This window comes from Sceloporus occidentalis, unplaced genomic scaffold (assembly GCF_023333645.1).
Source record: "Sceloporus occidentalis isolate IW3139 unplaced genomic scaffold, rSceOcc1.0.p SCAF_23, whole genome shotgun sequence".
In the NCBI taxonomy this organism is placed as follows: domain Eukaryota; kingdom Metazoa; phylum Chordata; class Lepidosauria; order Squamata; family Phrynosomatidae; genus Sceloporus; species Sceloporus occidentalis.
Window position 1 is genome coordinate 11,232,042 of NW_028317003.1, and position 27,813 is coordinate 11,259,854.

Below are 27,813 nucleotides of genomic sequence, written 5' to 3' on the forward strand. Positions count from 1 at the left end.
CGTGTATGAAATGTTTATCACTGTAGTTTGCATCTCTTTTTTTTGTTTTCTTTTTAATGTTAAGTGAGTGCTGGGTTCTTATGTGGGCATGAATACGAATAATTGAGCGTTTCTGCCATGCAACATATTCCTTGGGATTTTTCTATCCTTCATAGATAATGTTTAGGTGGCTTATTTATTAGTAGTAAATATACCAAAGAGTTCGAGTTTGTATGCATTTTCTCAAAGCTAAATTCTAATTATGTATGTTTTATAATTTCAGGATAATGAAAAAAGAACTCCGCTCCATGCTGCTGCCTATCTAGGAGATGCAGAAATAATTGAGCTTCTTATTTTATCTGGTATGTCGGCATGTCCATGTCATGTCAGAATAACATTGTTTTATATTAAATATAAATGGGTAGAAGGGCATCTACGGAAGAGCTGTCAAAATGAGTATAACAAGTTATGGAAGGAGGATTAAGGACAATCGTGCGGAGAGGAGATTATTAAAGGTCGTTATTTGGTTGAGGTGGCGTAATTTTAGATAATATGTCAATGTAAGTAAATAGTAAAAGAAAGATGAATTACGCTTTCGTTGAACAGTGCCATACATATAATGCTTAGCATTGAAGAAAACTTTCATTTAATTTTGTTCCAATTTGTTGGTCTGCAGACCTGACCTGACCATTGTAGGCAGTATTTTGGGAGACTATCCCTGCTCAAGTAATACCTTGAGTTAATTCTTAATAGCAATGCAAATAAAGTCCTGTTCAGTTAATGAAGACTTTGAGAGGGAAGGTCCCTCTGTGTAATAAGATCTCCCGCCAACATTAGATTTTTTTGTTATTACTAGTATCAGATTAAAAATATGTTCTCAAAAATATTGGGCAACCTCCATGTCTGAAAAATGAAAGGTTATTGGACCAAAATGAAATAAGACTAGTTTTTGTTAATAAACGGTAATGTGTTTTAAGTGTGGGATATTCTGTTTACCCCAAGTCGGTATGGTAAGTCAGTATGTTTATCTAGTAGATTAGACCAAGATAACAGGCAGAACACGCACGTATGACAAATATTATGTGTGAACTTATCTGCCAACAATCATGTCTCAAATGTATCTTCCAATAGTGCCTGCATTCATATGTTACCCATTTATATTCCAATAGTGCCTGCATTCATATGTTCCCCATGTATGTTCCAATAGTGCCTGCATTCATATGTTCCCCATGTATGTTCCAATAGTGCCTGCATTCATATGTTCCCCATGTATGTTCCAATAGTGCCTGCATTCAGCGTTGAACCCGTTCTGTTACACTTACGGCCTGATCTTCCATGTACCAGTCAGGAAACGTCTCGCTGGTGCCAAAACAGTAGGGTATATTAAGTCTTGTGTTCATCTAGACCACTTTCTATAGGATATAATACGTCCCAAGGTCACGAAGGGTTTAACATGTTATTGACTTCTGTGCAATAATATTGGGGTACATGCTTTGCTTGCAGGAGGTTTCAGGATTTTGTTTTATTCCACTGGCTAATGAGCAGCACATTTTATTAAATTGTGAGAGGAAGGAGACGATGAAGAGAGGAGGCAGTCTGAAAGTGATGTTTGTTTTAGATCTTCTCGGTTCTGTTGGCAGCACCTGAATACTAAGTAGGCTCTGCTTTTCCAGCATCAGCACACTAACCCCTTTCTAGCTAAAGCATTGCTGACTTGTTACAGCTGATGCAGACGTTTCCTATAGAAGAGCTCACTATGGTAACATTCACACAACACGTGAGAAGAACTCAGGAAATGCCTGGTATGGATTTGGGACAATGCCTTTTGTTTGATTAGTACTCTATCAAGATAGAATGGAACCAAGTGGGTATTCTGAGAAATCCGCCCCCCCCCCCCCCCATACATGTGGGCAACCTGCTTGATCATCCGGTTACTGTTGTAAAACGACATAACTATTTTTTAGAAGTGGAGTTTTGGACCGGTTTGCTTATTTGCATGATTGTTGCCTAAAGAAATCAGTATCCGAGGTGATGGGAAAGTGGAATCCATGTGAAAACCTAAACACGTCCAAGTACAAGTATAGCTGTTGAAGCGATTGGTAATCCGTGTAACGAAAATGTGTACGCTGGGTAGTGAAACTGGTATTACAGAGATGGAATCCAGCTGCTGCTCTTTCTTGGCCACTTTGGAACATGAACCAACTTCTGGATTAGGGAAACAAATGTTAACATTTATGTCTTGAAGGAAATGGTGGATAAACAATCCAGAGCTGTCGGTAAAATGGAGGATGAGGTTTCTAAGGTGGGTTGTGTATAACTTGTTTTAGGCGCATTATAGTAATGCCTCCCACCTCACCTTAAACCTACGTTTCCTGATTTTCCCTGCAGGGATCTGATCTTTTTACACCTTTGTGCACAACACTGCACTCTTACCTAGCCTACAGTGTACCGGCGCTGCGCCGGATCCTACACAATGTTCTCTGGCGCCCACAAGCACACTTTCTAATACATATCTGTTCTTTTTACATTCATATTCGCTGATGTATGTGTTCAATATAAAACGTTGATTGCAGACTTTAGTTACCTGGAAGCTCTTAAGAAGCACGGTACGCTTCAGCTCAGAGTTCTGATGCGGTTCTGGGTTTGGAAACGGATTAAAGGTCGTCGGGAAGCGTGCTTTTCTCTGAGGAAGGAAGTGTTTTTAGAGCCAGACTGGTTATACAAGGCAGCCTGGCGGAAGACGGCCACAGACTTCCCGATATTATTTTTTTTTTTCTTAGTACCTTTTTTATTTTCTAAAATAATGTGACTAATACCATTGTACGCAATCCCGCTTGTTGCTGTGGTTACCCGATCTCATGGCTTTATCTGTTAACAATGAGTCATGCATTGTATGGCAAATTTAGATTTATTTCATGGAAACTAGATATTTCCGCGCTCTCTTGTCCAGTATGGGGGTTTGGATCCTGGTTTGATTTCTTTATTAAGATTAAGAGAACACAAAACTATTTTGCAGAATGCATTCAATGGTCACTTCAGTTAAAAAAAAAATAAAATAAAAAAAAAAAGTCTCATAGTAAAAAGAGTCCAAAAATAAATAATTCATCCATACTAGGCATTTTAAGAAATTATTTAGTAAACCATGGAATCTAAAGGCTGCCTTTATTAGAAATAATAGCGGCGTATGATGATTACTATTTGTATAACGTGTTCATTTTGGTTATTGATCATCTTGTAGGTGTAAGTATAACCCGTTAAAGGCTCCGCTCCATCATATTGTGGTGTGTTTTAAAGCTGCAGCTCTTTGTTATAAACTGTTACCCTTTCCCTCTTTTCTTTCAGGAGCTCGAGTGAATGCCAAAGATGGCAAATGGTTAACCCCTCTGCACCGAGCGGTGGCATCCTGCAGTGAGGTATATATCAATATTTCATGACCTGGTTAGCGTGCTTCCGTGTGCGATGTATATCGATACATGATACGTGGGTTAGGTCACCGTGATGCAACATGTCACAAAGCTTAAAACTTGTCTATTCTTTTAAAACAGAAACAAGTGAATGGTTAACAAGCCTGGCAGTCGAGGGCTCCGTGCCACAGTGGTGTTTCTCACGCTGGACGGATTAATAGTGATACAAAGCCAGTGCTTTCAAATGCCACATGTTCTGTGTAACATGGATGTGTGAAGTTTTATGCTCTACGGCTTTCCCTTTCATCTCGGGCTGTAATTTTGGGCACATTACCTCTGGCGTTGAATTTTTATTGAATCTATATTTGAAAATCACATTCATGGTTTTTACAACTGCGTATTCTTCATAAATGAACTGTTACAAGTATTTTAGTAGGCACTGATGTTCAATTACAGCGGGGATTCGAGTGCTTAAAGGCGAATGTAATGTTATTTTGCTGCATTTTCTCTTTTCTTTTGACTTTTTCTAGGATGCTGTTCAGGTGTTGCTGAAACATTCAGCCGATGTCAATGCTCGTGACAAAAATTGGCAGACCCCTTTACACATAGCGGCGGCAAACAAAGCTGTGAAGTGTGCCGAAGCACTGGTGCCTCTGCTGAGCAATGTTAACGTGTCCGACCGAGCAGGGAGAACAGCCTTACACCATGCGGCCTTCAGTGGCCATGTTGAGGTACGGAAGGCAAACGTATCAGAAAAGTTGTCAAACGTCTGCTCTTAGGCGCTTTAGAGGCATCCGATATATCTGATAGCTACCTGCAACTAATATAAAGGTTTACCCATGTAGCATAACAAATCTCTGCTAAAACTCTGCTGCGCACTACAGAAATCTATTGTATGTAAAGGAAACCGTTAATAGGTAGGCTGACTATCCCAATGTCATAGCATTTAAAGGTGAATGGCAACAAGTTTGTCTATTATACTTTTACGGAGTGTAAGGCGCCATTATATTCTGCACTGCTGTGCTACCAATTGGATAGATTTAACAGGATGGAATAGTTTAATTTGCCAGCAATAACACTTTGGAATGAAAAAAAGAGCACGTGTCATCTCTTTAGTCACATCTCATACCTTACAAAATATGGTACGCTACAACAGCTTTCAGCAGCATTAATGGCTTTTCTTTTGGTATAATCACAGATGGTCAGTTTACTTCTGTCTCGAGGTGCCAACATTAATGCATTTGACAAGAAAGACAGACGAGCAATACACTGGGCTGCTTATATGGGTAAGTTTTTCTTCACCAGCTAATAGCTCTTGGGAATCGGCACTGTGAAATGATTAGTTTCTGCAGTACTGAGCAAAAAGAATTCATTGCATGCTCAGTTAATACTATTCAGAAAACGCCTGAGGCATAAATATTGGGAATTCTGACATACCGTAGTAGGGATGCATCTAAATGAAGAATATGAACCGAAAATTCAGCATTCACTGGGGCGAAACCGAAAATGACCCCCCACGTTTAAAAAAACAAAACAAAAAAAACCCTTGCTTTTAATAAAAGCATAAAAAAAAATTAAATAACTATTTATATATATATATTGCTAACAGCAATCACACTCCTATCATGCCCAGCATGATAAGGAACGGAGCAGTCATGTGACATACATTCACATGGTTCTGCTGGGTTCCTGCTTCTCCTGGCCGCACACTGCGCGACTAACGCAGGTAAGCAGCCTGTTTTTTTTCCGGTATTTTCCCGATAATGCCCTTTTTGTCCGATATATTTTGGCCACCAATATATCGGTGCATCCCTACTATGTAGCCATATACTGCTTAGCCTGCCGCTACGTTAAATACCGTAATAAAGTTGGCAAGTCCCATCTAAGCTTTCATGGCTTTATTGATTACCAAGGAGCTGAATCAGTGGGACTGCACTGCATTTTAACATAAACAATTTAAAGCCTTCTCTGCACACCATCAATGAGGTATATGCCTGGCAAGACGAGATGCTCAAGGTTTGGTCAGGACCTGCAAATATGCATAGCATATAACTTTCGTGCAGTGCTATGTGTATGTATACGTGTGTCTACACTTTAAAAATATATATTCCCACAGGCACACAACGTTAATACCATTCCATGTTCTGATTGTTCCATGAGAATACAGCCGTTTCCTTACACTGGCCTGCCACATCCTTTTTCAATTATGTTAAATGAAAGCACATGTCGCAGCCTCGATCCATCCGTAGACTTGTTTCTGTTTTCTAATTGCTCGGTTTGATGCAAAGAGGGTAGTTAAGCTGCCCGTGCCCCGCGGTGGCAGGGAATTGTGTGCCTTTTGTCCTTGATGGCTCCTCTACCTCTTTAATGAGAACACCGGTAGTTAGTACTGGGAGACAGATTAGGATAAGACATTCTAAAGGTTCCTTCCAGGAGGGGTGAATAATGTTCCATTACCGTACCAGGAAGCCAATCTCCCCCTGAATCGCTAGCTCAAACACGGTATGTTGGTAACGCTGGGCAACTGTGTTTGGATTTTACATCAAAGGAGATGAAAAACCTGTTGATATTTGTTAAGCAGTGCGCACATCACAGTGATCAAGTTATGAAAATACGTTTAATCATGCCGTGAAATAAGAGTACGAAATGCTAATGTACAAAATTGAACCGAATTGTGTCGAATTTTGAGACAGAATGTTTGGGTCAGGTAGACCCCCGGAAGTAAATACTGAAAGGTTGTAGTGCAGATGCTTTATTTTTCAGCAAACATTAACCCCTTGTGACAAGCTCCTTACTTGTTAAATGCATTATCTCAAGCGAATCTATAAAAAGTGATTCCTTTGTGTCGCAAGCGAAGATCTTTCATTTTGGTGTTTTTTTAATGGAACATTTTAAATATAATTAATTGTAAGGGTACTCTGTGTCTGCTGGAATCGCCACCAAGGCTTTTCTTGTTTCAGCCCTATACAGGAGTTCACGTGGCTGAGAAGGTAAACATCAGCTGTATTTTTCTTTTCTCAGGTCACATTGAAGTTGTTAAGTTACTTGTGACTCATGGAGCTGAAGTCATGTGCAAAGACAAGAAATCGTACACACCGCTGCATGCAGCCGCCTCTAGCGGGATGATCAGCGTAGTGAAGTACCTCTTAGACCTTGGGGTTGATGTAAGTGAAAATTGGTTGTTAATGTACTTTATTTTATTTATATAACGCCAACAATTTACGCAGCGCTTCTTACAATACATATATTCAAGGGGTATGACAAGACGAGAATTGACAGACTAAGGTTTTTAATAGTTAAAATGTATTATGAGCCTTGTAATGACGGAGTATATATATATATATATATATATATAATTGTTGTTTTTTTTTCCGTCTGTTTTATCGGTTTTAGGCTTATTGGCAAGGAGAATATTCACAGTACAGGAATACAGAGCATCATGCTGTATTTTTTATGAAAAGCACACCGACTTTCAGTAATGGATTACCCATTTTATTTAATAACCTCTGATGCTTTGTTTTAAAGGTGCACTCCAGCTATCATATGCTCTTTAATGCATATAATAACCAGGTGGCTCTTTTAAATGTCTCGGTGTCCCCTTTGTAAATGCATGGAGAGGTTCTCCAGAATCCTCCTCTGTTCATTTCTTTCCTCACTCCCCGATACTTGATTTCGAGACAATGTGTTCAGCTTCAAATTTCTGCTGCTGCCTCCCGCATCCAGTCAGCTCCAGTGTTTCAGTGAGGGTCCCGGGGGAGTCTAACGAGACCCCCTTGTGCGCTGTGATTTCTGGAGTCCTTTTCTGCCATTGGTTGCTTTAAGCAGCCAATCAGTGATGTTTTTGCAGCTACAATAATAAAACTGCCCCATTGTGTAGATGATACATGTTGCTTGTTTGTCCTTTTCATTGCTGTATAGACTCTTCCACGGTACAAAGGCCACACGTAGAAGCGTTAGCCTGCTATTCACAATATATGCAACACAATCTTACAAATAATCCATATTTTTTCCCCTCTTTAAATAGATGAATGAATCCAACGCTTACGGGAACACACCTCTGCACGTGGCCTGCTACAACGGGCAAGACGTAGTTGTGAATGAACTCATTGACTGCGGTGCTAATGTGAACCAAGTAAACGAGCGAGGGTTTACGCCATTGCACTTTGCTGCCGCGTCAACTCATGGAGCGCTTTGCCTGGAGCTCCTTGTCTGTAATGGAGCAGATGTGAACATTAAGGTAAATTTATACTTCTTCCATCCCCTTTCATTGCTACCTTACTATTAACAGCTGTAATTTTTTTTACGTCTGTTCATTGCCGTGAGAGACCTCAAAGGACAAAAAAGCCCTATATTCAGCCTAATCCTTCATTAAATATTAAAGCTGATATTCCACTAAACTTAACCTTTTGATTGCCGTCTCTGCAATTGCTCATGGAAATTCCCATCTCCATCAACACATAACCATATCGGTTTTGAAGCGTAGGGTCTGATCCTGAATGTGTTTAAGATGAAAGCAGCCTGACCTACTTTCTTGGCAGCTCACACGGTTCGCCGCCTTAAATATGTATTTGGAAAGTCTTAAAATATTACACATTTATTACCGTTCAACAAGATGTCTTCAGATCACTTATAAGGCATTCATTTAGTTCAGCATCAAGACTTGCGCATCACATACAAATGTGTTTATTTGATCACCACAGAAATCTTAAACATTAAAATAAATCGCTTAACATCATTCTGGGCCCATGGTAAACAGATAAGGATTTTTTAGTTAAGTTGATTGACTGATGAGCACAGAGGCTGTATTTCTTATCACAGTTTTAGTGGTAAAACTTAACCAGACATCCATTTGCTTGCTCTGTCACGTCTAGATTTTGAATGGAGTTTTTGGTAAAGGAATACTCAAGTTTCAATTGTCAGTACTTTTCAATTGTGGTACTTTTGGAAGTCATGGGGCAGTCTGTGGACATTTTGAAGTGTATTATGTAGCTAAGTGCCTGTAATATGCATGTCAGAATATTGGGGGGTTTTCAAATCACTTTCTCCATTCCATTATGAAACTCATGCGTGATGGTCATGCCTTTTAGTACATCCATTATCCGTCCAATTTTATTATCATTTGATCAACCGAATAAATGGTTGCATGTGTCGTCTTCTGGGTCATTGAGGATTCAGCAGAACGGAGTAAGGCAAAAGTAAAAGAGATGGTGAAATAAAAGGTAAACTAAACCTACATTAAAATCCCATTTATTCTCAGATTTACAGATCCCTTAGATCTGTAAATCTGGGCTATCGGTAAATGCTAGGAACAGGAGTGTATGTAGGTTTATAGAAAAGGGAGTTTACTCCCTTGTGGAATAGACATAAAGCTGAATGTAAGTTGGACCCAAAAACCAAATAAGGTTTTACAGCAGGAAGAATGACTATATGGTCTTATCACCATCAATTTCTGTGTGTTCTGCATATTATGAAGAGATGAGATAAGAAGTGTACATATCCTACCTGAGTGGTTCTCCATCCACCTTCCGAGGCGCACCAACAGCTTCTGTGAATCTTCCTCAGAAAAGACTGTAGTATTTACTAAATCCCATCATGTTCAGCACCTTGAGTACTGGTTTGGGAACCACTGTCCTACATGTCGCCTTATACAAACAATCCCTATAGTCATTAAACAAGCTGAAAAAGTTATCGTGCTATAAAAAATGGTCTCTTGAAAAATAACATACTATGTTTTGGACATGTGTCTGCAGTTAATGTTTTTATGTGTTGAAGATAAGTTAATTTACAAGTTTAGCCACATATTGTGTTAAACGTCAGATTTGATTCTTTTTTGTGTGTTTAGAGTAAGGACGGGAAGACACCGCTACACATGACCGCTATCCATGGTCGCTTCTCGAGATCCCAAACAATAATCCAGAATGGTAAATACGTCTTATGAATGCTAATAACTTAGTAATAAGCAATGTTGTGCTCTGTTGATCAGCCGATTGGCAGAGCCGTGGGTAAAAGAAATGGGATTGGAGAAGCAAGTTCTGTCAGTCATAAGAAGCACATGAACCTCCGGCTCTAGTTTAGTCGGGGTTGTATATGTGTTCGATAACTTTTCATCCTTACATTTGCTAGCCAGTTGGCTACTGCAGTGTATAGGCAAAATGTTACCTCCAGCAAAACTAGAGGGCAAAACAGGTAAAAAGTGAGTTTTATTTCTGTTTTTTGTACTTATCTGGAATTGTCTTATCGCAGGAGCGGAGATCGATTGTGAAGATAAGAATGGAAACACACCATTGCACATAGCTGCCAGATATGGCCATGAGCTTCTCATTAACACGTTAATCACCAGTGGTGCAGACACCGCAAAGTAAGTGCCCAGCACTACCCAGCCATTGAGCATTGTAATGCAACCTTGTAATAATGGCATCAGAATTATATTTAAAGGTTGCTTTCAGCCTTCCCCTGAATTCTTATTTAAACGTAATCTTTAGAAATACCTGCACTGTGTGTTTGAACCACTTTATGCAGCCTAGAGTAGCTTTGAATCAGATTGCCGCCAGGCTGTATGAAATCAACACACTTTTTCTCTATATGGCTGTGATGGTAAACAGTCTTCTCCAGCCTTTGCTTAGTTGCAGTTAGTTTTTGCCTATAAAAAGATACGGCAATTTAGTTGGCAGTTGGTCTGCGTTACTTGTAATATCTTTATGCTGTCGTAGAACATATAACCCGATCTCTGTTCTGTATCCTAGGAGAGGCATCCATGGAATGTTTCCTCTTCATTTGGCTGCCTTGAGCGGCTTCTCGGATTGCTGCAGAAAACTCCTATCTTCAGGTTTGTCAGGTTACTGAGAAATGATTTATGTCATTACGTGGTCTCTGAGCAAAGTGAAATGTAAATTGAATTGCCCCCGCAGTAATGAAAGATGTATGAATGTAACAAGACTTCCTACTAATATATTTTCCTAGCATTTGGCTGCTGTAGATGAGATCATTAACTGTTTAGCAGGAAAAAGGCCCTGATCGTGGTAATTTATGAGCTTGCACCGAGTACTAGACATAGCTCAGTGCAGAAGTCACCCTTGATCTGTCGATCCTTGTTGGATTACAAGTGGCTCCCTCTTGTCTAGCGGTTGGGGGAGTTATGATTGACGGTCACCTGAGGCACAAGAATGCAAAACATGCTTAAACAGTGATTTTTACATCAATAGAAAACTATATTGTCCCTGTGTTACGCTGTGCACATAAATATTAAGAAATATTGTTTAACAATTGATGGCCAGCAGTGTAGATATGTAAACCAAATGTTCAGTAACATCAGTTTTCTTTCCACAGCAACGCATGTGATCTTGTTGTTGTAATCCGCAACTCCCTGTGATTTTGTGTATATATATATATATATATATATATATATATATAGTCAGTCAGGCAAAATAGTTTTCTCGGGGAACGTTTAGGCCATTGTGCATTGCAAATGTTGTGTGCAAAACCATCCAAACGCAAAGTTTAGACTCCTTAAGATTGTGTCTTTAAGCCCATATTAGAGGAGGATTAAATCACCTTGTGTTTCCATTTTGTATTATAGGTTTTGATGTCGATACCCCAGATGATTTCGGCAGGACCTGTCTTCATGCAGCAGCAGCTGGAGGGTATGCATTCTCTGCGTTACTAGAGAATTTATATCTAAACATAGCTTAACCGCTTAATGTTGGGTAGTGAATTCAACGTATTTAGTTCCACATTTTATTTATATATATATATATATATATATATATATATATATATATATATATATAAATACACACACACTATGTGGGACTAGAGAGAATTATCAGAGAGATAAATGTTATAACATATATAAATATATATATATATAAATGTTATGTTCCCACTATCGGATTTACAGCACGACGTGTCCAGGATGAGAGAGAACCGTTTATGGGCAGTATAATTATTGGCTGGTTTGTTAATACCGTATTGGCTCGGATATAGGCCGCCCCCGTATATAGGCCGCCCCCAAAAAAACATGCTGGCACTCTGTCTCCATCCCCCCCCCCCCCCCCCCCGAGATATGCTGCCACTCTGTCTCCCCCCCCCGGGATATGCTGCCACTGTGCCCCCCCCCCCCCGACTTACCAGAGGAGACTCCCGGGTGTCATGCGGGGGACATCTACGCAATACGTGTACACAACTTCCGCGTATTGCGTAGATGTCCCCCGCAAGACACCCGGGAGTCTCCTCTGGTAAGTCTTGGGCAGAGGTAAAACGCATCGTGCGGACGGTCACCGGCTGCGGCGATGCGGGTAAACAACCTCCGCAGCCGGTGACCATCCGCACGATGCGCTTAGACAACCTCCCGTGCTGGCAGGGGAGGCTGTCTGAGCGTATCGGGGAGTAGGATGCAGGTCCCCTGCACCGCTGCGGGGGATCTGTATCCTAACCCTGCCCGGCGCTAGACCCCGAATATAGGCCGCACCCCCACTTTAAAGACTTAAAGTGGGGGGGAAAAGTGCGGCCTATATTCGAGCCAATACGGTATTGTTCTTTTACATTGTTTATGTTCATAAAATGCTATTCTTGCTTAACCCAAAGGGTGCGTAATTCCAATTCCTTGGAATGTATATAACACATGAATGCAAATGTTGGGGCTGCTTTGGGGTTTAGGAAGCAGGTTCGCTTTCTTCTCCCAAAATGTGGCTCGTTCAGCAACACCGAAAACTGCTCCAAGGGCCCTATCTGATCGCTCCTGGAGCGGCAACATGAGCCATATTCAATGCTGCGGCTGTCTGCTTTAAAAGAGCTTAAGAGGCGATCAGAAAGAAGAAAGTTAGATCTAAACACAAACCCCGCAATAATGTTAAAACAGCCATTGTCACAAAGGGTACAAAAATAGGAAAAAATAAAACGGCTTTAACCCCTTAAGGACAATGGGCAGTCCCTAAACCCATTGAAAGCAATGCATTTTGAGCCCGTACATGTACTTTGCCATTAAGGGGTTAAGTATCAACCGGAGCTGCATTCATTTCTGTAAACATGCGCCCATGCTACTTTAAATAGCGATCCAAACATTTTAGAGTTTAATTTCATCCTACTTATGTTAACTGCATCCAACAATGGTACTTTGATTTACATAATTCCAATGTACTTTAGCTGTGAGTTTGTCACGGTACAGAAATACCCTCCAAGTGACAGCGTGTGATGAGACGGAAGATCCCAGTGCAGCTCTGACACCCAAAATAGATCTAAATGTTTATTTTTAAACCCCTAAATATCCCTCTGGCTACAAAATGCACATCTCTTCTATAGAAGTGAAAGTGTCCAATTCCCATGAAACTATTTCTCCATATATCTCCCTACAGTAGGGGAAACTAATAACTACTAAAAACTTTTAGAATCGTGTTGCATAGAATGTCTGGAAATCATTTAATCTGTTTATGCGTTAAAACAGCTCAAAATCAATCTGAAGCCATTTACTTTAAGATAGAATTGCTTCATGCCGGGTTTAATAAAACGTTGGATGACGGGCCATTTTATAAATAATAAATCCCTCCGAGACCGTGCTGTCTTTTGGATGTCATTTGTTAATTCATAGACTACTGGCAAAATATTCCCATGTATCAAACTATTTGATTATATGGCACAGCAATATAAAGTCACAAGATCAAATGTTGGAACATGCATGTGTTGTGGCTGCGCTGGATATGATGTCATTTCACATGCGGCACGATGTCATCACGCAGCCATGATTGTTTCTGGCTGCGGGCACCGGAGCTTGGAGGAGGAGGTAGTCCGGGGAGCAGATCTTATGCATTTTAGTGGATGTGAGGAGAAACTCATGAGGTCATGCTGGTTGACATCTGCTGACGTGGTGTTAATATAACTAATAATAAATACTTATGCCTTATTTAATTTATTTAATACATAGATTCTTTTTAAATACAATTGTTTGATTAAAATTAGTTTTTGTATCAGGACAAGTAGATTGGGCTACCATTTTAGTCCCTTGGACGAGTAGTTTTTTTTGTTAGTTCCCACACCCCAGGTATACAGACTGATCGCATATTGTGATTCTAAAAGTGGTTTTGAAATTTAAATCTCAGTCCAAATGCTGCCTGTTTGATATCTTGTCTCTTTCTAGGAACCTGGAGTGTCTAAACTTGTTGCTAAACACAGGTGCAGACTTCAACAAAAAAGACAAGTTTGGAAGGTACGACAGAGGCCGGCACCGATAAACCGGCATGGCTTTATTTTAAGGAGGGTTTAGACAGCCCTGCCTTCCTTGTTGGCCACTTAATGTTTACGGCATGTGATATCGGCAAGCACTGGCGCTTACAGATAAATATCTCAGGAATACTTAGTTGATGAATTAAGCCACTTCTACGTTAAAATGATGACTAGCTGTGCAGAATATCATGCTTCCATTTAATGAATCCGTAATGTCAAAGTATTTTATAAGTGGAAATAACATAAATAATGTGTGTGTAAATCTTTCTTTTTCCCGTTTACTACACGTGATGAAGGACTCCGCTCCACTATGCTGCAGCGAATTGTAATTATCAGTGCCTGTTTGCACTGGTGGGATCTGGTGCTAGTGTAAATGACCTGGATGAGAGGGGCTGTTCACCATTGCACTACGCAGCTACTTCAGATACCGACGGCAAGTAAGTTGTGTGCATATCCTACACTTCTGGAATTCTTCACACACAAAAACCCCCTTAGATCACCAAAAAACGATTGGGGGAAAATGTTCTCTTAAGATTCCACAGAGCACTGCTGATTGCCACGCAGTCTACGGTCTACACAAAGGGCCCATTTATTTCCGCACATACGCCCCTCTTTTTAGATCCATTTTTTTATGACTCGAGTAGTTAGTATCTAATTAAAAGGGTGGTGCCAATGCATTCCAGAAGAAAATAATTGAAGTTTCCTATGTCAAATAATTATCCTTTTTTTTTTTTTTTTTTTTTTTTTGGGTGGGGGGAGTATAACGAACACTGATCATCTGGAATGGAATGAACATTTAGAAAATACTGAAGTTCTGTGTTTCAGGGGCTTTGCTATGTATGGCTCTTAATTTTCTAATGCAACTGGATTTTTTTCTTCATTTTTTTATTAAGGGGAAGTGGTTTTGTTAGTGTGATCCTGTTTAAACCCACTGTGGATGTATATTGTCAGCTGCAGGGTTGTCTGTACAAAATTTGTATTATACAATGATAGGGTTTATTTACTAAAGAGAGAGCTCTTCCTCACGTCACTATTCATTATGATGTGCATTCGTCAGATCAGGAGCTGAGCCGACCCTGTGTAATGCATAATTCTAAGGGTAATGAGACTTAAAAGAAACCTTGCAGATATATCTATGCAGGGCCAGCCAAGCTCGCTGGGGTTTGACCCACCATAATATATTGGTCAGGGAGCTGAGACCATAACCCTCCTGTCAACACTACCCAACTGTTGTACTTTGTAGATAATTATCAGTCACGCGCCAGAGCTCATCCATAAACGGGACTGCCGTGCCTCCTAGTGGGAAGAACGTGTAATTTAGTGTGTATTATACACGTCTCTGAAAAAAATGGGAACCAACTAGGGTAATGATGGCGTTTTTTGTGCATAGGCCCAAGCCAACAATGAGATGAGGTCAAAGCCGTGTTCCCTTTATAGCCGATATGAGCATTCTTAAATACTGATGAACATCTGTGAAGGACATCGGCGGTTAGGTTAAATGCAGTGACGTTTAAAGATGGGTAACAGTATAAATAAATGTTTTGTACAAAGAATCTCCCTAGAAGGGCTATTTATATATTTTTCAATCATTTTATGCTGTGAATTAATTGACCTATTCATGTCTGACCATACCTTTTCCGACAGGTGTCTGGAATACTTACTCAGAAATGATGCAAACCCAGGGATCAGGGACAGACACGGATACAACGCAGTTCATTATGCAGCTGCCTACGGTCACCGTTTGTGTCTTGAATTGGTAAGTGTTACCTGAAACCGTGCCTATAGGATTAGCTGTATGTTATATTCAAGGTTTTACATTAGATGCCTTCAAAAGGGGTCTGGATATATTATTTCTAGAAAGACGACATACAGGGCTATAAATATAATATTAATATTTTAGAGCTTCTTGATCCAAGGAGAATTTAGATTGCCTTTGGGAGTCAAGAAGGAATTTTTCCCCCTGATGGCAGAATTCAAAGTGGCTTAATTAGTGTTTTTTTGCCTTCTTTTGGATCAAGAGTAGGAAGGTTAGGTAGAAGGCTTGAACTTGATGGACTTGGGTCTTTTTTTAACCTTATGTACTATGTGACTATATGTAACTATGTAAGGTGAGATCTTATGTGTGGTAGGACGAATGTTAACTGTCACGTAAAACTATGTGTTGACAAACATTTGAGCTGCCTCTTACTTACTAAAGATGAAGTTAGTAGGCAAACCCTAGTGAGCTTCAACAACAAATGGTCTGAGTTGGCCCTGTGTAATGCAAAAGTGTTTTTTTAACACTACTTACTAATCTACCTGTGCATTACACAGGACTTTATCACCCCCCATATATTTATTTTAGAGAAGATGCCTGCAATTCAAATCCGAAACACTCTTGCAAACTTCCTCTTTAGTGAATAGACTCTGTTATGCCTCTGACATAAGGGCAAAGTAAGCATCTTTTAATACGTGACAATATATGCAATCTTCTTACTGAGGCACTAATAGCTATGAAATGTGGTTTTTGAGGTTTTTTTTTTTTATCCAGCCAGTATAATTCCAGACGCATAAAAATTATCGTTAAAAATATTTTTCATAATGGTCCGGCGTGGCTGTTCCGAATAGTTCTTTCTGCCGTTAATTAACCACTTGCCTGCGTGTGATATTCTCGTTCAGTTATGGTAACTGTTGTGAAATGTGCACTCTTTACCTAGGCCCTTTCGGCTAACCTCATAAAAATCAATATTGACGTGTAGCTATGTTGGACTGTTTGAACTTTTTAAAATACTTTCCTAGACTTAGTCCTGTTATGCTTTTCTTTATTTTTGCAGATTGCAAGAGAAACCCCCCTCGATGTCGTAAGTGCTTTCCCTTCAGAAGTTTCTAGATTGTTCTATTGTTTCTATTGTCCGGAACTTTTGTAACTTCTGCAGGAATTCCGCTGTACCGGTGGAAATTATAAGGATTTGCTAATATGTATATAATGAAATCAGGAGGGAGGGATTTCTCTTGTTTACTTAACAAAATCTAAAGTTTTAACAATATCGAATGTGTGTTTCAGTAAAATACATGAAGGCCGTCAGATATACTTGCTGTGTATATTTAGGTGTAGGTGATGTTCCACCTGTTATAATAATGGACATTTCTAATCTTGTGTAACACCAAGCATTCTTGTTGTAGCTCATGGAAACTTCAGGTACTGACATGCTGAATGATGCCGATACCCGGGCACCAATAAGTCCGCTGCACTTAGCAGTAAGTACCTTGGGATTGTTTTTATTAATGCAATTATTTTGATTAACATGCCAACCATATTCAAATCCACCAGCATTCTTGGCACTTTCAGGTGCCATAACAGTTGAGCTTTCAAAATAGTTTTTTTTTTTTTAATACAACCCGATTTCTACATAGTAATTACATGGTCATATTAATCCTTATGTATTTTAAAGTTATGCTCCTGTTTACCAGGCATATCATGGGCATCACCAAGCACTGGAAGTGCTGGTGCAGTCTTTACTGGACCTTGACGTAAGGAACAGTACTGGAAGGACACCCTTGGACCTTGCTGCTTACAAAGGACACGTTGAATGTGTAGATGTTCTCATCAACCAAGGAGCATCCATACTAGTTAAGGATTACGTAGTCAAGAGAACACCCATTCATTCTGCAGGTATGTCTCGCGGCTGATGTTGGGAATTAGTCGTTTGATGAATAAATCTGAGCCTTCTCTGTAAATCCCTGGTATGAAAGATGGGATGTATGCACCTATTTTGATTTATCTGATTTAATTACACAAGGAAGAGTCCACTAATTGGCTACATTGTACACCGCATGAACTAGTTAGTCTTCAGAGGCTTCCTATGCATCTGCCAGATAGCGAGTTATAATTGAGCCTTGTATTTTCTTTTTCATTTCACAGCTATTAATGGCCATTCGGAGTGCTTGAGGCTTCTTATTGGTAATGCAGATGTACAGACAGCGGTGGATATTCACGATGGGAATGGACAGTACGTGAATTGCTCAAGTAGCACTTTTCTTCTCAAGAGCACACAAGCATTCGGATTATGCTTTCCATCTCATTAGTATACGTTTTTAGTGCTTATAGTAGGGGGGATCATACATGAAATTGCTGTATTTGTCTTATTCTGCGTCTTGGCTATTTTAAAAGTAAACGGGGGGGACTATAGTATAGTCCATTATAGTTAATAGGCTGTTTAGCATGAAAATAGTTAAGATTGTACACCTGTGATATTAAATATTAGCATTTCTAATATATTAATAATTTGCTAACATTTTAATGCTGATATGTGGTAAAGTTCTATATGGGGACATGGAGGACTATATGGTCATAGGAGTGACCATCTCCACTTCAGACGGTACAGATATATGGACTGTATTTTTATCTGAAGACGGCACCTCCTGCATGCTGAGATACTTAGTGGCTAGTAATTGAGGCTTGACATACCCCAGGAACCAGGGAGCATTGACATACTGTACATATCCCTGTGAAATGAAATTGTTCCTGTTTTAGAAGGGCTTGGTATTAAGCACAAGTACAAAATAACTTGAATCTAAATTAAAGTCTATCTCTGGCTGCAAAATGGTTCACCTTGCTACATGTTGCCTTTGGGCTACTACAAAGAACGTGGATAGTGGTATGGCACATGCTGCATGCATTAGACTAAAATATGTCAGACTAAGAGTTTGTGATTTTGTATTCCAAGTGTTTCCGTAGCCGTTTTCTGCTCTTTCCGATACTTGCCTTGTAAGTTGTCTGTCTAGGGCCTGCGATGCACTTCCGTTCGCTGTTTAAGTGCCTTTCTGGATAATAGCCACAAGAGAATAACTGAGCTGGCTGATGCAGTTTCCAGTAAAACGTGTCCATTCTTGCTCTGCGCGTTCTTAGGACTCCGCTGATGCTCTCTGTTCTGAACGGGCATACAGAATGTGTTTATTCACTGCTAAACAAAGGAGCCAACGTAGATGCCAAAGATAAATGGGGAAGGACTGCATTACACAGAGGGGTAAGCATTTCCTCTAATATGCCCTTCTTTCCAAGCCGGTCCAGTCGTGCGTATTTCATCTGCTATGTATAGGACTTTGTTTAGTAAGTGATGTTCAATTTAGACCGTTGGTAGAAGCAAGAAGTCACCTACTACTGTTAGGAAGTTTATCCCACAGCCTGCATAGATTAGGTGGGGCTTCTCTGCACCGTTACGCAAGATTATGTGCTAAGCTTTTAATGTAAAGTCGTCCTTATTAATAACTGCTATTTCTTTATGCGTTAAATAAAATGTACATCGCAAACGTTGAAGGAAAAATTAATAACTGATATTGCAGTTTTATTGCCCAAAAAAAGATTTTCTGAATGTGCATAGTAATACGGAAATGTTGATGTTGTAAAGCACCGATATGTGTCTTGGACCTATATATTATGTACATGACAGTAGTTATGTGTGTGTATGTATATATGTATGTGTGTATATAATATATATATAGCGTGCCTGTTTGATACTACTTTAAGCTTAATTGTGTGGCCACTGATGCATCACACTAGGGCTACCCTGTAACTGTAATACCAGGACCCGTGTTTCATAATCTGAAACCTATTGTAAATTAAATTAGATTGCCTCATTATGTCACTACAGAAGTCCCATGGATGTTGTCCCTCTTCTTAGTGTAGATACAGTGACTAGATAGGTACTTTCAGAGCCTAACACCAGGGGTTGTTGATAGGGCTACGTTTGTGGTAATGGGGCCTGAAATATACCTGACAATAGATTGACTGTCTCCTGCCACAGGTCTCTAACAAAGCAACATTCCCATAAAACGAAATGGTTAACTGTAGCATTTTTTTTATCTTTTAGGCAGTGACTGGGCACGAGGAGTGTGTAGAAGCCTTGTTACAGCACAACGCTAACTTCTTGCTCCGGGACTGCAGAGGCCGGACCCCCATTCATTTAGCAGCCGCCTGTGGCCACATAGGTGTTCTGGGGGCTCTCCTTCAGACGGCAGTGTCGGTTGATGTTGTCCCAGCAATAGCAGACAATCACGGATACACGTCTCTTCACTGGGCCTGCTACAATGGTGGGCTTTATTCCTGAATTGTTCCCATGTTCTACATGTTTGACCCCAGGTCAAAGTGTGTCTTAAATGAATACAGTTTAGATGTCTGCATTAGTTATTTCTGACAGAGGCTACTGTATCTTCTGGACTTGCACAATCAGACTGGTAAATTGCTTTTCTAGATGTTTGCTGCTTGGTTTTTCCTCCAGAAGCAAATAATAAAAAATGATTGTATACAATAAAGGTGCAGCATTCTATCCTCATCCCATGGGCTGCATGATCTCCCTCACCAAACTGGGTTTACGGAGTTAAAAAAATAAAATAATCCTCCGCTCTTCAAATAATTTAAACATTCAAACGTTAGAGCCAGCCTCCCTCTTTCTTTCTTTCTACTTATTCAAGATACCGTATGTTCGAGAAGTATTTATGAAATGTAGTACTTTCCAAAAAAAAAAATACTGTTCCCGATACCTCCCTTTTGTTTATTGGCATTTTCTAAAGTGTTGTTTGCTGTGAATGACCGGGAATCTTTGTGTTTCGTGCCCTTGTGAAGGTCATGATGCGTGTGTAGAGCTGCTGTTGGAACAGGAGGTTTTCCAGAAGATGGAGGGAAATTCCTTTAGTCCTCTGCATTGTGCAGTGTAAGTAAATGACAAAGATGTTGGGTTTTTTTCTGTGGCCGATGCTCCTTTCTGGTTTTGACAGTTCCTTTTTTTCTTTCTAGTATAAATGACAATGAAGGTGCTGCCGAAATGTTAATAGATACACTTGGTACCAGTATTGTGAACTCAGTGGACTCAAAAGGAAGGTATGAATACAACCGATATATCTAGCAATTTACATTTTGAATTTGGAAATTGCGCTTGTCCTGTGGTATAAGACTGAATTATGTATCCTGTTGTGGGAAGACGGTGCTTTGGAAATCAATAATAATCTGGAGCCAAAGGAAGACGCTTGCAGTGTGGTTTCATGAGACATACGATCTTCCATGCTTGCTTTTCAAGGGGACCTTCTGTAACAGCACAAGAAACTGAAATGTAAATGTACAACAACCAGCGTGCTTAAAGAATAATGTACTTGTTTGCAGGACGCCGCTCCACGCAGCTGCTTTTACAGACCACGTCGAATGTTTGCAGTTGTTGCTCAGTCACAACGCACAAGTCAATGCTGTAGACTCTTCTGGGAAGACACCACTAATGATGGCTGCTGAAAACGGCCAAACTAATGCAGTAGGTACGGTAGACGGTAGTGCTTTTTATAGTTTTTTTCCTTTACTTATTTATTGCCATACAGCAGTGTGCACCTAAATCTAGCCCTCATGGCCCATCAGCATTTGAGGTTTTCAGTACCTCTGCAGCAAGGGGGTCTACCTGTGCTCTCCAAAGAGCAACCAGGGGTTTGGAGTCCATTCTCCAAATCCACTTTGTTCGGGGACTTTTGTGAGTGATTTTATGTTAAAATTTGCAGTTTTCACCTAAATGCTCTTGGCCAGGCATTTTAAAATGCCGGTGTTGAAGCATATAGTTGTGCATCTGAGCCCAGAATGCCTTGTGCAGCCGTACATTTAGTTTGATTACATGCTAAGTAATATTACATTAACATGAATTCTGCAAAGATAATCTGCTTTTCTTATGTCATTTTTGTTTATTTTGGCTTTTTCAGAGGTGTTGGTTAGCAGTGCGAAAGCAGATTTGACATTGCAAGATAACAATAAAAATACTGCACTACATTTGGCATGCAGTAAGGTAAGTTGCATTTGTGCATGCCATCTTCTTTTGGATATTCATGCAGCAGAGTTGAATTTAAATTTTCTTGGGCGTTTCAGCCAAATGACACATGTTAATTGTAGCTATACAGTATGGAGGACAATATCCATACTGTTTGTCTTGGGCCTCAAACACGCCAGGGCTGCCACTGAGTTTTACTTAGACTAACCAGGGTCTGAAGATATCAAATTATTTTTTGGCAAAGGGCTTAGGCTCTACACCTACTTCAGTTAGGCTCGCTCTGCTTTCTAACACCCATGCCTTTACCTCACACCCCAATAATAATGCAGTGGGCTTTGGCAAGATGAATGTCTACAATGCGATTGTCAGGCTGTTAACTAAATTTTTTTGGTGTGCCACTTCTGTAATCTTCCTACAGTTCTGAGCCTTCACTCCAATGAGTGCATTCTTACACAGTATATACATACTCATATCACAACAAACAAAGCCGGACATTTTCTATCGTGATGAACATCTTTATGCAAAGGCATTTTTTTACCCCAATGTACCAAGGTAAAACCCACTCAGCCACATATGATGGCATGGAGGTTATGGCATAGTTGGGACCAGGCTCGGACTGGGACAAAAAATAGGCCCGGGCATTTAAGCCTGAGCAGCCCATTTTTATTTATTTATTGTTAAAGCCCACCCTTCATGTACCATCTTTGCATTTACTCATTCACACAAATCATTAACACATTCATTAATGCAGTCTCACAAATCATTCAAGCAATTCATCCACACATGAATTCATTGTCATACGCATTCACACAATTCATCTACACATTTATTCATTCATTCTCATACGCATTCACACTACCCCCTCTCCCCATCTTATCTGCCTCTTCTCACTATGTACTCCCTTTTCACTATGTACCCCCTTTCACTATCTAACCCCCCTCTCCCCCTTCTCACTGCACCCCCTCCCTCACCCTACTTACCTTTTTGCCGGAGCAAGCACCAACTGCGACCGGGCCCGCGGCAGGGCCAGATTGACTTAGGGGCTGATGGAGCTGCAGCTCCAGGCCCCTACCTTAAAATGCGGCCTCTACCTTAAAATGCGGCCTCTATGCAGGGCCCCTTAAGCCCGCCGCAACTGCGACCGTGTCCGCCACTCCAAGGGGCTGGGAAGCCCCCACCAGGGCCGGCCTTAGGGGTCTGCGGCCGCACAGGGCTTAAATTAAAACATCGGGGGGGTTTTTTAACTTTATTTAACATCCTCCATGTTAAATAAAGTTAAAAAAAACTTTATTTAACATGGAGGATGTTAAATAAAGTAAAAACAAAAAACGCCCGATGTTTTAATTCAAACCCTGTGCGGCTGCACACCCGTAAGGCCGGCCCTGGCGGGGGGGCTAACCGGTCGCAGTTGTGGCGGGCTGAAGGGGCAGGTGCCCCTTATGCCCTGCGTTAATGCGGCCGTAGAGGCCGCATAGGCCCAGTCAGTCCGGTTCTGACTGGGCCTATTTTAAGGTAGGGGCTGATGGAGCTGCAGCTCCAGGCACCTAAGTCAATCCGGCCACGGCCTGGCCCGATGGCGAGTCCTGGCCTGGTTGGGACAATGGCTTGGTATAGGTGAAACATGGTGAAGGAGGATGGTGGAACAGAATAGTTACTATTTAGCAATGCACAGCCTTCCCTCTACTGTTTGGGAAAAGTGTCCAGTGTGCCTAAGATTTCATTATGTGCTCATAATTTCATATAAATATAGCTTGTGTAAAACCTTTTAGAAGATGGTGTTTTACACAGTAGAGCTCATTTATTTGTATTTCCTCCCTAGGGTCACGAAACCAGTGCCTTGTTAATATTAGAGCAAATCACGGATCGGAACCTCATAAATGCAACAAACACAGCGTTACAGACGTAAGTTCCTTGTTGAGAATATCTGAAAAATAGAATATATATATATATATATATATATATATATATATATATATATATATTGTAGACACTACAGTAACAGACACAGAGAATAAGGGATAAAGAACCTGCTCGGAAATCTCATATACTGCTGGTCTGTGCAAACACAGAAACTATATTCTTTTTTTTTTTTTGTTTTTTATTTTTTTTTTGGGGGACATGGAATCTGTAAAAGAGCTTGGCTCTTAACCAGCCTCTCTTCTCTTCTCTTTTCCTCTGAAGCTTTTATCTTTGTCCAGCATAAAGCAGAGCTGTCCTCCGGTCCATTGTCTGCAATCACGTAGTTGTCTTTGTTTTGCAGACCTCTTCATGTCGCTGCTCGAAACGGACTTACAGTTGTAGTTCAGGAACTTTTAGGAAAGGGTGCCAGCGTATTGGCTGTGGATGCAAATGGTAAGACCTTTTCAGTGTCGTGTAGACATTTTATGCCTCGCGTATTAAGCCAGTATCACAACCTCATGCTGCCGAAGCAGTTGTCATGAGTGGTGATCTGGCTACTGCACCTTTCTTGAGCTTTGTCTAAAGGCTGTGTACAAGCGGGCATTTTGCTCTCAAGGAATCCATGTATAAAGTGGAGATAGAGGCAAAAGGTGATCATTGTTAACTGCATTTGCATGTGCCTACCCAGAATCCCTTGTGGCTGTGGCAGCCTTCTGGCTTGTCTGGTGGGTGTAGATAATAATGCCTCTGCTACCCCCGACATTTTATGTAGTTACTCAACTTGTTTGTTCCATGTTCTACTTATCTTCTTCCACAAATGACTTTGCAAAAAATAACAATCTTTTTGTGTGTGTTTAATTTAACAAGAGTTCTTCTGTAATTACCCGCAGGTTATACTCCAGCGCTGGCATGCGCCCCAAATAAAGACGTTGCTGACTGTCTGGCTCTTATATTGGCAACGATGATGCCGGTGTCATCCAGCAGCTCATTGCCATCCCTGACTTTAAATTCCATTAACCACTACACCAACACCTCAAAAACTGTCACGTTTGACTCCTTGCCCCTCGTGAGAAATGAGCACAGTTCTTACTGCAGTTTCAACAACATCGGCAGGGAAGATGGATACCCGTATAACGAAGACGACGAGCTTAATGACTCTGACTCCGAGACCTACTGACGTTCTGTAACAGCCCTGGTTTTAAGTAGTTTCAGTTTGTGAAAATGAAAAATTGGAATCCTATCTCTGTGCTGTCCGAACGGCTGGACACGCAGAGGTTTCTTTGTCAAGTTCAAAGAAGAAGTAGTTTGTTTTTTTTGTCTAATCTTGTTTTGTTTGTTTTTCCCCTTTTTAAACTGATTACACTGATTTATCGAATGACTTTAGAAAAGTTTTAAATTTGACCACTTTTGTTGGATAAGAAGCTCTTATTTCCTAACTTTTCTACTGCTGAATTTCAGTGTTCAGTAGAGATTTTATGCCCGTGGCATGACGTCTTCATGGGAAAGAGATATATTGATATCTGTCAAAGAGCATTTAAGCAGTCCATACTGTTTTATTTAATATTTTATTGTCTGTGTCAAGAGAATTTTTATATGGCAGGGCACAGAAATTTAGTTCAGCTGAGAACTCAAACCATTGTACAGCAAACAGTATAGTGAAAATTGTATAAATAAAATGGAACATTTTTGGTGGCAATAAATTAATTTAGTACATCTGGCATTGTGTGTATCAATTTGCCAAAGGACCAAATAGGATTTCCTTTTTTTTTTTTCTATTGTTTTCTTTTAATGTGAAAAACTGGAAAACTGAGCTAAATCTAGACCTTTTGAATCTTCCTTTCTAGACACGTTCGAAAGAGTACTGTATGGCATTCATCCCATTGTTGCATAAAGAATTATCATTTTTAATTTTTGCATGCAATTTCTGGGAGAAAAGGGTTGTTTTTCTCCTCCCTGTATTCATTCTGGATACCTTTTTGGTATCGAACAAAATTCTCATACAGTAACCAGGGCCCAAATGGCATTTTTCCTGCAGAAATGGTGTCTTGCCATTTCCAACATAACACTAGGGATAAAGAGGGCTTCCTTCATTTTTACCTATTTGTTCATCTTTATGAATAATCTGATTAAACGAAATGAAGGCTTGATTGTGAATTGCTGAAAAAGTGGCAGTCTGTAAAAGCTACATTTGGGTTCCTATAGAGTTGGCTTTTAATATATTAGTAATAATGTCCTCTGGGTTATAAAACACTTTCACTAAGACTGCACAGCACAAAAATGTAAAATCTGTCAATGCTTATTTATAGATTTACGTCAACCGATAACCACAGAATTCACTCTATGGGGGGGGGGGGCAGACAATGATATTTAAAATGTTCCTGGTGCATTTTTAAAGCCCATGCAGATACTTTTTTTGTTATGTTATATATTTATACCCAAATTGGCAAAGGTTTCCTGCAGAGCAGAAAACATACTTTTTTTATATATATATATCTATATATTATTATTGAAGAGAAGGTGTTCAAGACATCAAAACTGTATTAAGAGCCTTCCCATATCAGTGATGAGGCAGAGCAGGTAAGGAGATTCTAGTCCTAAGACTTGTACGTTTCTTAGCTTTGCCCTCAATGACCAGTTTTCTCTCTTCCTTTTCAAGTGAAATTGCTTACTTTTAACACTAAAATTAGTGTCTTGGTGAAACATTGATTTCTTTTTTTTTCTTTAAATTGTGAAACTGGAAATCTTGAAAAATGATCTACTGGTTTTGAGAAGACAGGACAGTATTCTGATCTATTTGATTATTTTGTGAGTTTTCTAAGACCATATCGGCATGTACATAGGAATAGTGACTGCTTGGATACTGTATCTACCTGCACTCTTTAAGTACGTTGAAATTCCTGTATATTTTATGGAGTATAATAAAAATGTGAGTTATGTTTAATTAATCGTTGCATCCATTGTGATAATTGCCAATGCCCACACACGCACACCAAGGTTTTATTGTGACAGAGTTAAATGGGGCTTCTGATTTTGAACACAAACTCAATATCTGACCAGGAATCCAATCTTCCTCCCGTGAATCAATACTCCTTTTAATACATGCCAATATCTTATTTGCCTTTGCATCTGCTAGCTGGCACTGTGCACTACTGCTAAGTCTATTGTCTACAATTACTTCCAAATCTTCTTCATTAGTAGATTTCCCCAAGGGAACACCATTTAAATTATACTTTGTATTTTTATTATGCCCAAAATGCATAATTATATATTTGTCTACATTAAATCTCATTTGCCATTTATCAGCCCAGTTACCCAATTTATCCAAATCCTCTTGCAGTGAAGACACTTCTAGTTCAGCCTTTATTACCCTACTTAAGTTGGTCATCGGCAAACACTGAAACCTGGCTCCCTATGCTTTCCTAGTACTTTCATACAGGACATTTTTGCATGAAGCACAAGTAGGAATTGCAATAGGGACAGTTATGTTAAAATGTCTCCATAAACAGGCACAATAAAGATTACACTTAATGTCATAGAGAAGATGCTTCACACACGTGTGGTTATTTTAAAATCCATCTTTCTGCATGACGTGATGACTAATGTGTAAAGGGATAACAAATTAAACATAAAAAAGGTACGAGATATGTATTGTTGGTAATGGTATTTCTTAGAAGTAAACCATCACTGAAACCGTCAACAATTCTTTAACTAAAGCCAACACAAAAAGAGTCTTTTCACCATAGCGAACTTGGATTGTTCTTGCTGATTGGCCCAACTGATGAGTTGCTTGTTAGTTGGTGGTAACGGTAATTAGCACCAAATCCTCCAAAAAATGTAATAGTGTCCAAAGCCATCGCATCCTCGTCTCTTCAGGGGTACCGTGAGAAACAAGTGAATATGGCTTAAATGGATTTGCCATGTTGTGCTGACGTACTTCCCACAAGCTTTTGTTTTTGTTCTTGAGGATGACATCCTGTTTTATTTGCTAAGATCAGAGGTGTTGTGGTTTAAATGCCCTCATTTAACAATCCATTGTCAGGGCCAACACGGGCAAGTTTCTCAGGCAAGAAGGTGTGAGCAGGCCCTGGATAATGCATAATTCAATGAATTGGGAGGCTTTTAATAAATTTAATTTCACTATACATTACATAGGGCCAACCAAGCTCTTACGTCAGCTCCCCGTTTAGTGAAAAAACCCAAAGTCTTTGTATCGTGATATTTAATGCAAATTTAAAAATAGTGACTCAATCAGCATGGCATATATTATGATTTGATGAGTTAGTAATCTCCCTAAGTGATTGCAACATGATTGCAACAGCTTGTGAGTTTAAAGCAAACCAAAACATCGGCCTTCGAACAAACGCCTACATTGCTACTCTAACTGGCCGGTAATGTTCCCTGAGTTAAGCACTAAGAGATCAACTAAATAGAATTGTAATGGACTGCTATAGAAACATATACCATATGTACAAAAGTATTGGGACACCCCTTCTAATTATTGAGTTTAGGTGTTTCAGACACCCATTGCTAACAGGTGTATA

At 39.9% G+C, this 27,813-nt stretch overlaps 1 protein-coding gene across 4 annotated transcripts in view; it reads left to right on the forward strand.

Moving 5' to 3' along the window:
• The window catches only part of LOC149300794 (serine/threonine-protein phosphatase 6 regulatory ankyrin repeat subunit A-like), a 35,943-nt gene extending 11,494 nt beyond the window's left edge, over positions 1–24,449 (forward strand). For 2 of the 4 annotated variants that reach the window (XM_089484951.1, XM_089484952.1), the window contains 26 exons: positions 263–341; positions 3,322–3,392; positions 3,914–4,114; positions 4,582–4,669; positions 6,405–6,547; positions 7,408–7,620; positions 9,226–9,304; positions 9,627–9,741; positions 10,127–10,209; positions 10,960–11,023; positions 13,513–13,581; positions 13,895–14,035; positions 15,243–15,354; positions 16,412–16,438; positions 16,761–16,835; positions 17,049–17,250; positions 17,500–17,587; positions 18,487–18,604; positions 19,448–19,667; positions 20,200–20,287; positions 20,371–20,454; positions 20,734–20,879; positions 21,309–21,391; positions 23,193–23,275; positions 23,634–23,725; positions 24,163–24,449. In XM_089484951.1, the coding sequence (XP_089341077.1) occupies positions 263–341; positions 3,322–3,392; positions 3,914–4,114; positions 4,582–4,669; positions 6,405–6,547; positions 7,408–7,620; positions 9,226–9,304; positions 9,627–9,741; positions 10,127–10,209; positions 10,960–11,023; positions 13,513–13,581; positions 13,895–14,035; positions 15,243–15,354; positions 16,412–16,438; positions 16,761–16,835; positions 17,049–17,250; positions 17,500–17,587; positions 18,487–18,604; positions 19,448–19,667; positions 20,200–20,287; positions 20,371–20,454; positions 20,734–20,879; positions 21,309–21,391; positions 23,193–23,275; positions 23,634–23,725; positions 24,163–24,449 (3,051 nt within the window). Of the gene's footprint in view, positions 1–262; positions 342–994; positions 1,010–3,315; positions 3,393–3,913; positions 4,115–4,581; positions 4,670–6,404; positions 6,548–7,407; positions 7,621–9,225; positions 9,305–9,626; positions 9,742–10,126; positions 10,210–10,959; positions 11,024–13,512; positions 13,582–13,894; positions 14,036–15,242; positions 15,355–16,411; positions 16,439–16,760; positions 16,836–17,048; positions 17,251–17,499; positions 17,588–18,486; positions 18,605–19,447; positions 19,668–20,199; positions 20,288–20,370; positions 20,455–20,733; positions 20,880–21,308; positions 21,392–23,192; positions 23,276–23,633; positions 23,726–24,162 lie in introns of those variants that run through there. The other 2 variants (XM_089484950.1, XM_089484953.1) reach the window with 2 other exon arrangements.
• The last annotated feature ends 3,364 nt before the right edge of the window (positions 24,450–27,813 follow it).